This window comes from Peromyscus maniculatus, chromosome 22, assembly GCF_049852395.1.
Source record: "Peromyscus maniculatus bairdii isolate BWxNUB_F1_BW_parent chromosome 22, HU_Pman_BW_mat_3.1, whole genome shotgun sequence".
In the NCBI taxonomy this organism is placed as follows: Eukaryota; Metazoa; Chordata; class Mammalia; order Rodentia; family Cricetidae; genus Peromyscus; species Peromyscus maniculatus.
Genome location: NC_134873.1, coordinates 42,890,822 through 42,907,925, shown reverse-complemented (window position 1 = coordinate 42,907,925; position 17,104 = coordinate 42,890,822). Strand labels below are relative to the sequence as shown.

General features: G+C 36.1%; 1 protein-coding gene across 18 annotated transcripts in view; it reads right to left on the bottom strand.

The window, feature by feature from the left end:
* Window positions 1-17,104, bottom strand: part of Birc6 (baculoviral IAP repeat containing 6) — a 186,023-nt gene that overhangs the window by 97,749 nt on the left and 71,170 nt on the right. For 5 of the 18 annotated variants that reach the window (XR_013047380.1, XR_013047379.1, XM_042266804.2 and 2 more), the window contains 12 exons: window positions 15,512-15,645; window positions 14,678-14,824; window positions 10,791-10,978; window positions 9,707-10,030; window positions 9,455-9,554; window positions 7,213-7,427; window positions 6,361-6,569; window positions 5,593-5,939; window positions 4,533-4,752; window positions 3,854-3,987; window positions 2,223-2,360; window positions 218-345 (listed from right to left, as the gene is read on the bottom strand). Coding sequence is in view for 16 of the 18 variants with exons in the window: in XM_042266804.2 (XP_042122738.2) it covers window positions 218-345; window positions 2,223-2,360; window positions 3,854-3,987; window positions 4,533-4,752; window positions 5,593-5,939; window positions 6,361-6,569; window positions 7,213-7,427; window positions 9,455-9,554; window positions 9,707-10,030; window positions 10,791-10,978; window positions 14,678-14,824; window positions 15,512-15,645 (2,284 nt within the window). In the remaining 2 variants the exon portion in view is untranslated. The remainder of the gene's footprint in view (window positions 1-217; window positions 346-2,222; window positions 2,361-3,853; window positions 3,988-4,532; window positions 4,753-5,592; window positions 5,940-6,360; window positions 6,570-7,212; window positions 7,428-9,454; window positions 9,555-9,706; window positions 10,031-10,790; window positions 10,979-14,677; window positions 14,825-15,511; window positions 15,646-17,104) is intronic. The other 13 variants (XM_076559499.1, XM_042266806.2, XM_076559497.1 and 10 more) reach the window with 10 other exon arrangements.

Here is a 17,104-nt window from a genome sequence, read left to right as displayed (position 1 = left end):
ACCCTATAGAGAGGCAAACAAAGCCCTTGAAGAGTAGTAACAGAGAACCATAAAGTTTAAAGAATACCAAAACTAAGTAAAGTAGGTCCTTTCCCATTTTACATATAAGGTTGTCAAAGTGTTAAACCAACACCCTGGGCAGCATGCTTCACGCTTGTCTGAGGTCAATGATGACAAATGACAGTCTCAAAACTAAAACAAAGTTACTGACCATTACCTGCTTATGATGAACAAGCTGCTTTCTGATTTTCCTGGAATATAATCTATCGAGGCTACTTCCTCCCTTGGATGATCTATTTAAGCTCTGAGTGTGCAAATTATTGTTGATGAAACTCCACTGATTACCTGGAAAGAAAAGCTTTTATTAATAATTCGGTTAAATATGACTTTAAAGTAACTTCTATACCCAGGAAACAAAAACATAACAATATATCAACCAAAACAGAGCTTTTGAAAGTAAGACAGCTCTCTGAAGGATAAACAAATGACTGACAACAGCTCTGTATCCAATCTCTTCTTGAGCATCCCAGACACTTTCTGTTACAATGCTTAAGATTCATTTTGACAGCTCTCAGGAGGCAGAGGCAGACAGATCTATGTGATTTCAAGGCCATCTTGAACTAAAAGTTCCAGGACAGACAGAGCTACACAGAGAAACTCTGTCTTGAAAAAACAAACAAACAAAAAGATTGATTTTGAACAACATAGCTTTGATGTGTTCTAAACAAGAAATAATGATAACAATAAAAGGTTTTGTACAAGCACTAGAAATAGCTAATTGGATTAATGACTGCCAAGATGGGTTTAATTATTCAAAAGGCAGGCTGCACAACTACATTTAATTTTGTGTTTTGGAACATGTCCACACTACTCTGCATTGCTCTTTCCTTCAACATGGTCTAAAACCACACTTTCCTCTATTTTGATCTTGCTGTTATTTTGAGACAGGGTCTCACTATGTATATAGCTCTGGTTGGCTTTGAACTCAGAGACTCCAATGTTTCTGTCTCCCAATAGCTGGAATTAAAGGTATATTCTATCATGCAGAGTACCTCTTCTGATTTATTTATGCATCACTTTAAAATACTTTCCTATTTCTGCCACTCACTAATCAAGTTTTAGTTCAAAATCTTCAAACCCTGAAAATTTCCTCCCACCATGCCTTCTAATACTAAACAATAAAAATGAAAATTAAGACACAATTTACTGTGTCCATCTTTAAATTATAGTTATATTTAACTTAATGCTACTGTTTACCCCCTTGTCCAATAACTGAACAAATGGATTCACATACACATTTTTTTACACCAACATAAATTCCTTGCATCTGAGAATTCTTTCACTTTCTCATAGAACTTACATGAGTTATATTTGCTGTATTTACACACGAAGTTCAGATGCCTCAAATTTTTTATAAAATCATTGTTAATTATAATAAATGCAAGAATTCACTTCATCTTAGATGTTTGATTTTCCCTTAATTTATAAATTGTTTTGTACTCCAAGCATACTAAAAAATGAGTAGTAATAATAACCTCAGGAATTTACAAATTTAAGAATAATGGAAAATTGTAGCTAATTACAAGAACTAAACTGAAATGAACAGTGGTTAAGAAAAACGGTAGATTATATTAAAATAAAATTTTAATTAGGGGAAATGGAAAGGAGAAATGTAGTAATTAAAATACAATCTCTCCAGACGGTGCACACCCTAAATCCCAGCACTCAGGAAGCAGAGGCAGGCAGATCTCTGGGAGTTCAAGGTCAGTCTGGTCTACAGAAAAGCCAAGGTTATTACACGAAGAAACTGTGTGTGTGTGTGTGTGTGTGTGTGTGTGTGTGTGTGTGTGTGTGTGTGTGTGTGTGTGTGAAACACAACCTCAAATATAAACAAAAGTATTAAAAATCCTCCACAAATTGCCTTGCCTTAAACTCACTTCTACTAAGCTTATTATATAGTAATACACTTCTTAGGTTATTATAGTAACAAAGTATGGGGTAGGGTGAAATCTATGGATGTACTGACTACTTAGAATTCACATCCAGACAAAGGAGTTTGTCCAAAAATGTAAATTCTATCTTTCAGCAGATTCCTAAAGAAAATTAACTCACATTTTACATAAATTACATACATCTGGTATCTCCAAGCCAATAGCCAGATCAGGAACAAATGCGGAGTCACTGAATTTCCCCACCAACACATTATTATAAACTTGTGATACCTGTCAGAAACCTCTCCCTGTCTTTACCATTCAAAGGTTTCTTTGTAGCTGCTGCTTCATCTTCAACGGTGGCCACATAATCCAGTAACCTGGACACCAGCATAACAACCCAACTGATCATGGGAATATCTAGGACTCCTACAAAGAAATGAGAGTGGGATATTCAAGTAAATGGGAGTCCCCATGAGAACTGAGAAAACATCTTACAAATAAGGAACACACTGTTTCATGACCAACACCAAAACAATACAATATACCTTATAACTAGATATTCATGCTCACAACTGAGTAGAAAAATTAATCTCATAAAGGAGAGGATACAAAGCATGGTATAGGACATATAGGAAACTAAAATAAAATGTGTACCTCACCTTATAATTCGTAGTACCAAATTATATTCTATACCATATTTCATGCTCAAATGAGACCTATCATTGGCCAGAAGAAGAATGTGCATTAAGGCTTAAACACACAAGGAGGTTTGGCTTGATTTTTGTTATGATAGTGTAGAAAAAAAAAAATATCAAAGTTTATCATTTCGAAGGCAGAGGCAGGTGTAACCGTTATTTCAAGACAGCATGGTCTATATAATTCCAGAACAGCCAGATCTATATAGCAAAATCTGATATGTGTGTGTGTGTGTGTGTGTGTGTGTGTGTGTGTGTGTGTGTGTGTGTGTATATATATGTAGAAAAGAAACCAAACAAACAAAATAAACCCAGGTGGGTGTGATTGTGCACAACTTTAATCCCAGCTAGCTCTCAAGAGGCAGAGGAAGAAGGATCCCTGAATTCAAGGCCATCCTGGTCTACATATCAAGGTTCAGGCCAGACAGGGCAACAAAGTCTGCCTCAAAAAAATAATAAATGAATGAATGAATGCATAAAATAAACAAAAAAAACACGCTCGCACACGTACACACACAAGATAAATGAATACACTAACAAAAAATAACATCCAAATTTACAACTTGAATAATGAGTTAAAAAGAACTATATGGGCTGGGTGGTGGTGACACACACCTTTAATTCCAGCACTTGGGAGGCAAGGCAGGCAGATCTCTGTGAGTTCTAAGCCAGCCTGGTCTACAGAAGGAGTTCCAGGAGGAAAAAAAAGGGGGCGGGGGAACAACACTATATGGCAGTCAATCACAAGAAAGCTATTCATTCCAAAAAGGCTACATCACAAAAAAATGTGTACAATGACTATTAAAATAATACATAGGAAATATTTTCGATAAGCCTTTTTAATATCTTCATCTATAGCTCCTTTTTCAATTCCCAAAATGCAATAATAGTCTTTTCCCATTTTGAATGCCTTGAAAATGAACTTAGATTTCCCTTTGTAAAAGAAAAATGTGTCCCCAGTCTTAGCAAGACAATGATTCTGGAAAAATACAGCAAACAGCGAGTCAGCTCAGCTCAGAATATGGACAGAATAGACGCTGCTGCTCCTCATGGGTCATGTTGCTACCAGTTGTTACACATATAAATATCTTACTTTGTCATGTATATAGATTGTGTTTCTTAGGTGTTTTAATTTTTTTAAATATATTTACATTTAAAAAATATTTTATACAAACAGTACTATTAGTAACTATAAATACTAAAGACAGTCACTTTATAGAATACCTTCTGTCCTTCTGTGCATGGTCAACTCTGGCTGAAGAGGTGACAATAAATTATCCAAGAGATTAAGTAAGCTTTCCAGTACTCCACTGTTACTAAGTGATCGCTGACCAATGCAGGAAAGTAACATAAAGACCCTAAGAATAGATACAAAGAAAATAAACAGTGGGAATAAATTTAATTCTTCTACTTTTAAAAATAGATTTACATTTGTTTATAAAAAGTGTTTGCTTCTTAAAACCCATCATATTTTAGGGTTAGTAAAAAAGATTTCTATGAGAAGAAATGATATAAAATGAGTTTTTTTTCTAGTTATTTATTATATTTCCTAATGCTACCCCTAAAAATTCAGATACGTAACTAAGAATAAACTCTATCAGAGCCTCAAAAATTGCATTTAATACACAAGGCATGGCATGATCATATAAAAAATGCATACTCAGACTTATAAAATCCCATAGATTTATCCAGAAAAATTTAAGAGGGTGAACAAGCTGTAGCATATATTATATTATATAATATACATTAGAGTTCATGTCCTTCACTTAGTACTTCCAAAACCATGAGAAGACCTATTTTATATTTTCTCCATATTTACTATCCATGTAAACAAAATTTTACACTCTAACAATGTAGAAGTAAAAATCATTTACAATAAACACCACTAATATCTCCAACCTACCTATCTTGTGGAAAGATGAGAAGCTGCTCTGAATTATACAATTCCTGAAGAACGTTAGAAAGAAACTGGCCCCACCATCTCTCACCACCACACAGCTGAACAAGGAGAAGGCCGGTATGCAAGCGTATCTTTGGGGTGCCACTGATGCACAAGTGTTTAAAGAGTTCTTCACAGGCCTGGGCGTGAAAGGTACTCTGCAAAACTGCAGGAACAGAATGCCCTGTTACAAGAAAGAAACACACAAAACGACTTATCTAAGTGTATGGTGCTGCTTCAACACCAGTACACCTACATACACATCTTTTCCTCAGCAACCAGTAGACAATTGAATCCTATTTACTTTGTGACTATTTACTGCTTTTATAGAGAATTTAGCTGCAAAGTATTTAGCAGTAAGATGAGGTAACACATACATTAATTGTGTTTGTTTCTGTGGTTAGGTTTATCAAATTGCCTTTAAGGTGAATATGGGAGTAGGTATAAATGTATCTTAGGAGGGAGTCTGTAACATGAATGAGTGACTCACAAATAGTTCATGGCTAAAAAACACCGTTACTGTATTAGGTCAGTATACTTTCACTATTCTACTTTTATGTAATGCTTAAAACTTTGGCACTCACACGCTGATGTACAGTAATACAACAAACCTAAGAAATTACTAAAAGTAATAAGATACATTAAAATAAATGAGATGATGATGAAGTCAGTAGAAAGGCACCCATTTACCATGTGACAAGCCGTAGGTTTAATCTATACCATAACAACAACAACAAAAATCTTTAAGGAGAAAATAAATGAGTAAATCTACAAAAAATTTCATAAATATATTAAACAGGATATCAAATTAAAATTTCTAGAAAGTAGAGTCTGAGAATAGAGGTCAGTGAAGAGCACATGCCTAGCATGTATGATCTATCAATTCAATCCCCAGCACCATACAATAATTTAAAAACAAACAAATAAAACGAAACAAAAACTCAGAAAGTTAATACCATGTACCTAAAACAAGCAACAGAGACATAATGAATTAGTCTCAGTAAGTCACTGAGCAAATACAAACCATTGGAAGAGTGAAGCAGGCTGAGCAATGTGTCCAGTAAGTATCTGACAATGGTGCGTAACTGCTCTGTGGACGATGTCTGAATCAAGTCTTCTGGAACTGATGTTTCGCTCAATGTCTTCCGACTTGCACCTATGGCTACTTTGAGCCTCTGCACTGCATTATGAGCCAGATTTAGTTGAAGCTGTAGCTGAATACAATCTTGATAAGCAGAAAAAACCCTACTGTCTTCCTCAACTGCTTTGTCTGGTTTTCGCAAAAAGTACTGCGCATTGTTTGCACTGTTGAGAGGAGGAAGATCAATGCTCTGCAAAAGAGCTTCCAGACGATGACAGGCTAAGTTATATCTATGAGAAAAATAAATTAAGTCATTCCTTCAGTCTTCTTCTGGAGCTACACACTAAAAAGCACATCTCTTAAAATACATTAAAGTAAAACTACTATGAAGAATTATTGTTGGGCCAGGTACTGTGGAGAACACCTTTAATCCCCTTACCCTAGAGGCAAGGGGCGGGGGGGAGCAATCTGTGGCTGGAGGACAGCCTGGTCCAAACAGTCATTTCTAGGTCCCTCAGAGCTACAAATAAAGACCCTATCGTAAAGAAAACAAAACACCAAAACTACTGTTGACAATAATATCAATTAGCTAACAATATTCTCATGTTTTCAACCATGTTGTAACGGACACATGCCTATCCATGCTCCTTTTGCTCCTTTCTATGTAGGTACAGAAATAATTTAAAAATATATGAGCAATTTTTCACTAACCTGCACTGTATATCTTCTTGTAAAGCAACCATCATTGCTAAATGCTGATCAATTTCTGGCTGGTTGGCAGATTCACCTTCGCCTCTTAGAGGATCATGCATCAACTTCAGTTCACTTTCCCAAGGCAAGATATATGTATGTCCATAGTAAAATCCTAATGGGATCTTTGCTCTGGCATTTGTGCTTCCATAACGTCCAATGACAGTTATCTGAAGTGAAGAGTTAAAAATAAGCAAACACGTACGTTATACAATAAAAAAAAAAAATGAGCTATATTGTGGTGATATTGTGTTCCCCAAAATACATTGTGAACCTTAATAAACTTATCTGGGGTCAGAGAACAGAACAGCCACAATAGAGGCCAGAAAATGGTGGCACACATGCCTTTAATCCCATCACTTGGGAGGCGTAGATCCATCCGGATCTCTGTGAGTTTAAAGCCACACTGGAAATAGGCAGGCATGGTGACTCACGCCTTTCTCCCCAGGAAGTAAGCCTTTAATCCCAGGAAGTGATGGCAGAAAGCAGAAAGGTATATAAGGTGTGAGGACCAGGAACTAGAGCTGTTTAAGCTTTTAGGCTTTTAGCAGCAGTTCAGCTGAGATTGATTTGGATGAGGACTCAGGAGCAGCTGAGGAATTGGTGAGGTAAGGAAGGTGTGGCTTGTTCTGCTTCTCTGATCTTCCAGCATTCACCCCAATACCTGGCTTCAGGTTTGTTTTTATTAATAAGAACTTTTAAGATTCATGCTACACTATATATTTGGAAAAATATAGATTTACTTCTTTAACCATGTTAATATTACTAAGAAACATGGAAAGCATACACATTTACTTTCTTGAAGTTCTTTACCTTCATGAATCTGCACACAGGTGGTGGTATTAAGTCATGAAGAATTAGTGAATGGGTGCTAATATCAGTTGCCACTACCAAACGCCTTCCATCCACTTCTTCTCCTAATGTCCATATGTCAATTGATAAGGAGGCCAAGTCTCCACAAGTGGGAATCAGTACATCCGTCAATAGTATAGGTCTTCCAAAATCCAACGTCACAAATCTCCTGGCTCCTATGAAGGAAAAAAAAGCAAGTGACCCACCAAAAAAGGGATCAAATAACCAAATTATATACTCTAAAATAGAATTCTCTTTAAAAAATCAAGTTATTAAAGTACAAATGAGTAAATAATAAAAACAACTTTATCAATACTTATTCATAAATTCTCTACTTGCTTAGTAGTGTGTCAAGGTTCATGATTTGATCTCTCAACAAATATCTACTAAAGTTTTGAAAGCCTAAGGTAAAAAATTTAAGACTGTTAATTAGAAAGTAGTCAGCTATAGAGTGAAATCTCATATTTATTTCAAACATTACAGTTTAACAATTAAATCAGTGAATGCATTAAAAAGTACACCTAATAAAGTCCCAATCTGTCTTTTATTCAGACACGGAACATTTTTTGTTTTAATTTCTCCATTAGATAGATTAGACATACCAAGATGTAATTTCACTTGTAAAAGTCTTGTTTAACTTCTGGGACAAGAGTCTAATATACTGGGTTTAAAATGTAGTAAAGCATGGCTCAAATTACACAGTAACAATACCAATAAAAAATATGAATCATAGGCTGTGCAGTGGTGGCACATGCCTTTAATCCCAGCACTTGGAAGGCAGGGGCAGGTGGATCTCAGAATTCAAGGTCGGCCTGGTCTACAAAGTGAGTTCCAGGAAACTACACAGAGAAACCCTGTCTCAAAAAACCAAAAACAAAAAGTGACTGTCATATAAAAAACAGCACATACTACGCTTTCAGGAGCCATATTTGATTCCCAGCACCCACATCAGGCTGCTTGCTCACAAGCAACTGCCTAACTCTGATTCCACGGAAATCCAACTCCTCCACCCTCTTTGTGCAACTGAACTCATGTGCACAAAGACAGACAGCATACATGCAAGCAAGCAAACACGCACACACACACACACCCTCCATTCATACACTCAAGGAGACACATGTGCACGTACACAAATTAAAAAGAAAGCTTTAAAAAATTGCCCCAAGAAAGGCCTCCAAAAGATACAGACAATTCAAGTGGCTGCCCCAGAATGAATACAGCACTGTCTTTCTAGGTCTGCACCATATCAAAAAAGTTGAGAACAGATTTCTATTTCTGGTCTTATATTCAACAAAAACAAACCCCTTTACTGAAAAGGAAAAGCAAATCGTTAATAATATCATAATTCTTTTTCATTAAATTGGTATGAGGGAAAGTTTAGGATTCTATACTCTGCAGAGTAAAAAACTACTAAGATGTGTTAAGCATAGAGCTGGTTTGACAGAACTATGTTAGAAGAAAACCAAGGTAATTTACAGTGGTTCCTGGAACAATAAATAAAAGTTTAGTTCACCTCCTCAGAGGCTCGTAGGATGCAGTTGTGTCCATGTACAGTATAAACAACTGTACCCATACAGAGCAACAATTTTCCCTCTATGTTTTCAGCACCAAAGCTGCTACCAATTAATAATTAAATGGGCAGAAAATACCAAGAGAATGTTATAAGCTTTATTCTAAAGCAAATAAGATTCAATTGTTAATATAATGAAAAGCACAGATCTATTATGTCCATTTTCCCCCTTAAGGATATTAAAATTTTGCTGTTGCTTTAGTATAGAACTGAAAGTTAGTAGAATTAGAAGGTAAAAAATAGATAAGATTTATTTGTAAATATGGCATACTCCCACACCAATTACAGATTTCTGAAATACTATGTGACACAAATATAGATATAATGCTAGTTTCAGGACACTACCTTACAGCCTTATTTCCAGTATAATGGTAACTGAGTAACTACAGTTCAAGCAGACTATTTGCATCATTCATATTTCAGTAGGCAAGATTTAGATAGAATAATCTCATTTTTTCAATGTAATCAGCCAACCTATACAACTTCTGTGGCTCTTATTCTTGGTAGACTATACTTGACTATACTTGACTTGGTAGACTATAACTTGATAGTAAATGTGATTTCTTTGCAATACGTCATAAAAGGGCCAACAGACTTAGGAAAGAAAAATAACTTTAGAAATGACAAGATTACCTGAATGCATTCGCTCTATAATAATGGACTGGTGAGGTGGAGGCTGAAGAAAATGTGAGGCATGAGAAATTGCAAGGGCTAGACCAGAACCAAGTGGATTCTACAAAAGAAAACAATGTAAATGTATTGATACTACTCTTGCTCTAAAAAACCGTCTAACCATAGCATTAAACTAACTAGTCTCATTTCCTGATACACATTTTGAAATATTTTATAAAAGAAAAGTTATTATCTATTGAAAACATCATTTACCATTCTAGACTTGTTGGAATTTTTGTTATGTGCAGCAAGATTCACTGCTGGGGGATCAATGACTGAGCCTGGAAAAAGCTGTGCAAGCTCGGCATTAATCACAACAGAAACTGCTTCGTTGGGCGGAGTGAGTGGTGGAGTCATAAAAAGTGGTGTTGTTTTTGGAGTAGGTGGAATAACATCAGATGGATGGATGAAAAATCCAGGGGCAGCCACTGGGTTGGAAGGCACAGAGTTGTGAACAGGACCTGCTGCTGATGCTGCTGATGCTGCTGCAGCTGCTGCAGCTGTTGTCTGGTGCAACTTGGCTTCCAGCTTTGCTTTCTGTAAAAGAAACAAAGGCAACACCTATAGAAGAATCCTGACTACCTACGTTGTGAGGAACACTCTATGATTCCATATAATGAAGTTAGACAGGATCAACTAGATCCTCGTTACATGAAGATGAAACTGGACTCAACAAAACGGGAAGCCCTGCCTCACTAGGACATGTCTTGAAATACTGTCTACAAATTTCCTGTGCATTAGGGGAACTAGAAATGGAGCAAAAGATGAAAAGTAAGCAGAACAATTAAATGTAAATAATAAAACCAGGTTCTGCTAAAAACAAAATGAACCAAAAATAGATCAATGCTGACTGACCTAAGTTCACAAGTGCAATTTGCAAAGTTTGCATTTAGTCAGCAATTAAATCTATAAGCCATATTATCATTATTGCTATACTTAGAACTGAATTGATATAATTGGTCTTTTTAATGTCCTATATTCTCTATTCCATGGAAATAGTAACTGGTAACTTTACAATGTTTCTCCAACAGCTTTTAAACATAAAATAGAATTAACTTCAAGACTCAACAAAAAGTATCATTTTCTCTCAAACATGTATTAAAAATGCATTCATATAATTTTAATACATTTAAACATATCACAAAGACTTTACCTCAATTTTCTGTTGCAAAATTAGCTCAGATTAGCTCAGATTGAACAACCTACTTCCTTTATGAAAATAATGGTCATTTTTACAGTACTTTTCAGCTTTTGAAGTTTAGAGACAGCATGAACAAAGAGCCAAATAGTCTCCAACCTGTTGCTGAAGCTTCAAAAGCTGCTGCTGTTTCTCTTGCAACACCTGTAGCTGTTGCTCGGCTGAAGCCATTGCATGAGAGAGAGACTGCAAAGCTACCTGGGCTGCTGAACTCAGGGCTGTCGAGGCTTCCCCAACTGTCCCAGATGATAGTCCACCTACTGCAGGAGTAACCCCGAAGGAACTCACTGGCATAAGACAAGGAAAAAACAAACATAGACACCAGGATGAAGAAAAGGCCCACAGAAGTACATGGTTAAAGTACACAATTTGACATTAAAACTATATTCAGTATATGACTTTAAAAAAAAAAAAAAAAAAAAAAAAAAAGGCTGGGATTTCATTCACTGTCAGGGCATTTGCCCAAAAGGCTCACAGACCCGAGTTCAATCACCAGTATCACCATAAACATACAAACACTGCAACATAGTGTTACCGATACTGATACTCAAGATCTAAGAGGGTCCTACAACAAATCTCAAATCAAAAATTTGAGTCATTTACTTTTCACAAGTTCACAATTATTTCTGGTATACAAGAAATTTGCACATGACCAAAAAACCAAAATAGTCTTATATAATATGAACATAAATTTCAGTTTTATTATGCATTGACCACCTAAGTTCTCAAAAAGCTTTAATCCCAACACTTGGAGCAGGGCAACATTGTGAGATGCTGTCTCAAAAAATAAAAAGAAAGCCAGGTGGTGGTGGCACACTCCTTTAAACCCAGAACTCAGGAGGCAGAAGCAAGTGGATCTCTTCAAGTTTGAGGCCAGCCTGGTCTACACAGTGAGTCCCCAGAAGAATTACAGGCAGCTTTATGACACCATGTGGGTATACTGGACTGAGCCTCGACCCTTTAGAAGAGCAACAACTGCTCTACAATGCTAAGCCATCTCCCAGCCTTGATCTCCTTATTTCAACCTAAAAACTAGACAGAGATAAGGACTGCAGAGAATATATACAAAGCCTTATTTCCTATCTCCAGCTCACTAGAACATCAACTATACACAGTCAAATCCAGCCCAAAGTACTTACACTCTTACCAGCAAAAGCAAAATTTCACCTTTTCAATGTAATTCAGCAGTACAGTATAAATGAACACTTTCTCCATTCAATATTTATAAAAATTGTTTTGAAAATTTCATGTAAAAGCTTACTTTCATAACTTATTCGCGCACATCAGTATAAAATAAAAGGTCAGTCTAATAAAACACTAACTTTCTAAGGTTTGTATTATTACAGGCCTTTACTGAAAAGACCCACTGGGGAAGGGTGACTACTGTAATGACGAGTACACACTGAACACACCACAAAATGACACTCTTTTTTTACTTTTTGTTTTTTTTTTCCAATTTTTCTGTGTAGCTTGGGCAGGCATGGAACTTCCTCTGTGGACCAGGCTACCACTAACTCTGAGATCCACCTGCCTCTGCCACCTGAGTGCTGGGATTAAAGGCATGGCATGCCCAGCACCAAAGTGAAACTCTTCATGAATTACCACACTTAGCAGATCATTAACTACATGAGGCAAATGTCAAGACTTCAATCTTCAGTTGATTACACAATGACACAGTAGCTAAGCTCACAGTGATAGAACTGGGTTTGGAACCCGAGCCAGTGTAAACACTGCATCTTATCTGAACTAATTAAATTTTCAAAACAACTGAGTTAATTAAGCAGAAATTAGTTGCTACTGTATTATTATGTGTCTGAGATATCATTACATTCCCATTGATAGATACTGAATCTAAAGTGAGGAAGTAGAACTCATTCATCAATTCCTCCAAGTAGGGAAATTCAGGCCAAAGTTATGTTTGTGAAAATAAAAATAGTATATGCAGAGACCACCTCCATGAGGGGGAAAGAAATCGTTCCACTGTTTGATTTGCAGGACAGGATGGACTGGAGATACAAAGAGCAGTTTTTCAGACCTAATACTTTATCATTAAATTTTTTGAAGCTTTATTTTTATGTATATGATTTATTTTGCCTAAATATGTACAAGTGTACCTACCACAGTGTTCCTAGTGCCAATGAAAGCTAAAAGAGGGTGTCAGGTATGCCAGGACTGAGGTTAGAGACGGCTGTGCATCATCACGTAGGTGCTGGAAACCAACCATGGGTGCACCTCGGCAGGAGCAACCAGTGCTCTGACCCCAGCTCTCAGCCACCCCAATACCTCAACATTTTTGAACTTCTTCAAAACATTACTAATTCAAACACAATTTTTCTTAAAAACAAAAAAAGCATTCATACATAATCTTATGACTGGCTTTAAGAAAAGATGACCATTTCAAATTTTAAAAGTTTTCTATAAGCTTTATGAAATGACCACAGTGCAAAGAAACAAAAGAAATCTTGACCTTACTAGAACTTCAATTTTTTTTTTTTGTGTGTGTGTGTGTGTATGTGTGTGTGTATTTTAAATCTGAAGTGTCATCTTCACACTTGATGAACTAAACTTAGTGATTATTTCAACAATAAAAAGGTACAAAGAAAATTTTGAAGGAAAACACACTAAAATGAACTGATAAATTCATTTAAAACTTTATCCTTTCTATAACCAAAATTCAGGATTATAAACTGTGAGTTTGCCTGTTGCTGATCTTTTTTAATACTGTTGGTATTTTTAGATCTGCTTCTTTGACAGGACTAGGAACTTAATGCAAATTCTTGAGCACACTTGGCATCTACCACTGAGCTATACTAGGCCTGTTAAATTATAGAGAGGTTACAATGGCACTTGCTTAAATAAGGTACCCAGTAAATCAGTTCAAGAAACGATTCAAGTCCTTCTACGGAGGAAATACAGACTTAGGCCAAAATACATATATTTTTGTTGTTGTTGTTGTTTTGTTTTTGTTTTTCCAGACAGGGGTTTTCTGTGTAGCCCTGGCTGTCCTGGAACTCACTCTGTAGACCAGGCTGGCCTCTAATTCAGAGATCCATCTGCCTCTGAGATTAAAGGCATGTGCAGCTGCCACCCAGTTAAAACACAAATATTTATTATAAAAATTTTGTTTTCATGCCAAAACAGAATTATAAACATTTATTAATACTAAAAATGTAAGGGGGGGGGGGGTAAGAGAAAAAAAATTTTAAGTGGTTAAGCATATGCATGACTTATAGACTTAATTGTTAAGTATAGAAGCTGCTTATCTGATCAATACCAACACATACTTACCACATTTATACGGTGTTCATCACTGCGACACTTGCAAGACCTCACTAACACAGGCTCTTGTTGTAAAGCCCAGCCTGGATCCAGTATTCCAGTGATTATAGGCAGGTAAAACCCAACCAAAACTACTGCTAACTTTAAGTATAACAAGCAACATAAGGATATCAAATTTATAAACAAAACTGGCTATCATCCAATAGTTGAAGACAGATATGGAATATGTTTCTACCTTATTCTTCCTTCTATTTTCAATCTGGCTGATATTTCTCATAATAAAAAGTTCTGCCGGGTGATGATGGCGCATGCCTTTAATCCCAGCACTCGGGAGGCAGAGCCACTCGGATCTCTGCAAGTTCGAGGCCAACCTGGGCTACAGAGTAAGTTCCAGGAAACGCGCAAAGCTACACAGAGAAACCCTGTCTCGGGAAAACAAAAAAAAAAAAAAAGGTTGCTAGAAATGCATGCACATATAAAAATGAATGGACTTAAAGGAGTACTTTACTGGGTAAACCCCTGAACTGACCTTGATACAATACAAAATGACTCATGGTATTTCCTCCAAACATCCTTCTCTCTCTCTCATACATCTACTTACCATGCAGAAGAGATCTAAACTTTACATATATAAGCTTATATTTAAATAGGTGCATATCATTTTTGAACATTACTACATAAAGAATGTAATAAAAGAAGGTATATACCAGTAAACGTACTTGCATCATCCCTTTCTATTCTGGTTCCATCACTAGTTGACACGCAAGTAAAGTGCAGGGGTTCAACCTCTAACAGTCCAGTGAGAGATGTGAAACTTCCCTCAGCAGCTGTGCAACTGCTGACTTTTCCACTGCCTGGTGCAGAGAGAAAAATGTCACAATCATGACGATAATCCATAAAAGGCATGAAGCAGCAATAATCATGACTATGACACCAACCTTAATTAGCATAAGACATACAAACCTCACAAACTACTTAAACGAAAGTACCTTAAACAAATCTATAAACAAAGATGCTAGCTTCCTTCATATAAAAGTAAAGCTGAATAAAAGCAGGGATTCACGGTACTAAGACACGTACCGCATGTATAAAATCTCCTGAGCAGTAAAACTACAGTGAAATAATTGCAACAACAAAAAAAAAAAAAAAAAAAAAAAAAAAAAACAAACATTCACACTGGACCGTGAATTACTTTAAATTTTGAAAACTGCGTTTTTATGTTTTTAATTCTTAAAAAAGATTTTAATACTTCTGAAATATTCAAAATTCTGAAACTTCTGACCACTAACATAATATACTCTTTGCATAGTTGCTTTTGTTTTTTGAAAAAACACAAAGAAATTAATATATTAAGTCAAATGATTTAATAGTTCATAGATATTATGGCTAAGCTCTTTAAAAAAAAACACTTTAGTATTCTGAAGACAAAATGGAATAGCTACAATAGAGAGAGATGATAACTTAAACTCAGTACCTAACATTTAGAAAGATAAAATACAGAACTATTTGTGTTTTATTCACTTAACAAAAGATGTCAGTACCTGAAAGAACATCCGACAAATCAATTTCGTCTGACTGGACACCAATGCTGCTATTGTATACATTTTTACAAGAAGAGCCATTCATCTCCAAGTCAAAAAGGACTGGATCAAATGGAGAGCTGTATAATCCATATCTGAGAAATGAAATAATGAAGTAAACAATTTATTTCTTAGTCATTAATTAAGAAATTACCTATTTTGTTTCAAAAGCAGTTTGACTAAAAAGGGCAACACATTCACTGAACACCAGAAAAAACTACATTTAAAAACACTGTCCAGAGAGTCGACAAAGATGACTCAAGTGAGCTGGCAGTCAACGCAGCAAGACTGTTATCTACACCCTAAGGTAAGAGAGGGAGAAAAAAAACTGACCAAAAAAAAATTAAGCACTCTCAGCCGGGCGGTGGTGGCGCACGCCTTTAATCCCGGAACTCAAGAAGCAGAGTCAGGCAGATCTCTGTCAGTTCAAGGCCAGCCTGGGCTACAGGGGGAGATCCAGCACAGGCACCAAAACTGCAAAGAGAAACCCTGTCTCAAAAAAATTAAAATTTTTTTTTTAAAAAAGCACTCTTTTCTCCCACTCCATCACTACAATGACAAAAAATAAATATATAAATAAAACAGTAATAAATTTTCATCAAAATCAGGATTTATAACTAAACATATTAGAAAAGCAGTGCTCTAAATAAAGGAGTACTCAACATTAAAAGCTGAAAACCAGGGGCTAAAAGATGGATTAGTAGTTAAGAGCACTTGTTGCTGTTACAGAAGACCAGGGTTTAATTCCCAGCATCCACATGGTGGTTCACAACCATTCATAACTCTAAAGTCCAGGTTATGTGCCACCCTTTTCTGACATCCACAGTACCCAGTTACACATACAGTGCACATGTTTGCATGCACACTCACACATATAAAATGAAATCTAAATTTTTTCTTTAAAAGCTGAAGACCAGGAAAAATGGTAAATCCAAACTTTTGTTATTTCACTTCGTTAAGATTTGTAAAAAGTAACAAGCAATTTACATACCTATAAAGTTTTACCATTAATATATTACATTACATGCCTCTTGCATTAACATGGCAAAGTATCTTTGTTAAACACAATTAGGGCCAGAAAGACAGCTGAAGAGTAAGAACACCAGGTATACTTCCAGAGAACTGGGGATTGATGCCCAGCACCCAAGTGGCAGCTCACAACCATCTGTAACTCCAGTTCAAGGAAATCCAACACACTCTTCCAGCCTCCATAAGCACTGCATGCATGTTGTGCACAGACATCCATGCAGGGAAAAACAACAACAACAAGAACAAGAAAACCATATACAATAAACTTCACAAAATACATCTGAATAAACATGTACAGAATGGTACTAATGGCTAAAGGAAATAGTTCCAGAGAAAACATGGGAAGGGGGACCTTAGACTAATTACATTTAAAGAATATTTAGCACAAAATGAATATACTTTTTAAGGTAAAACACTGTTTCAAGTGTACCTAGTGTGGTGTTTTGGAGAAAAGGGTCCCCAAAGGGAGCGGCACTATTAGGAGGTGTGGGATTTGTTAGAGGGTGGCCTTTGAGATTTCCTATG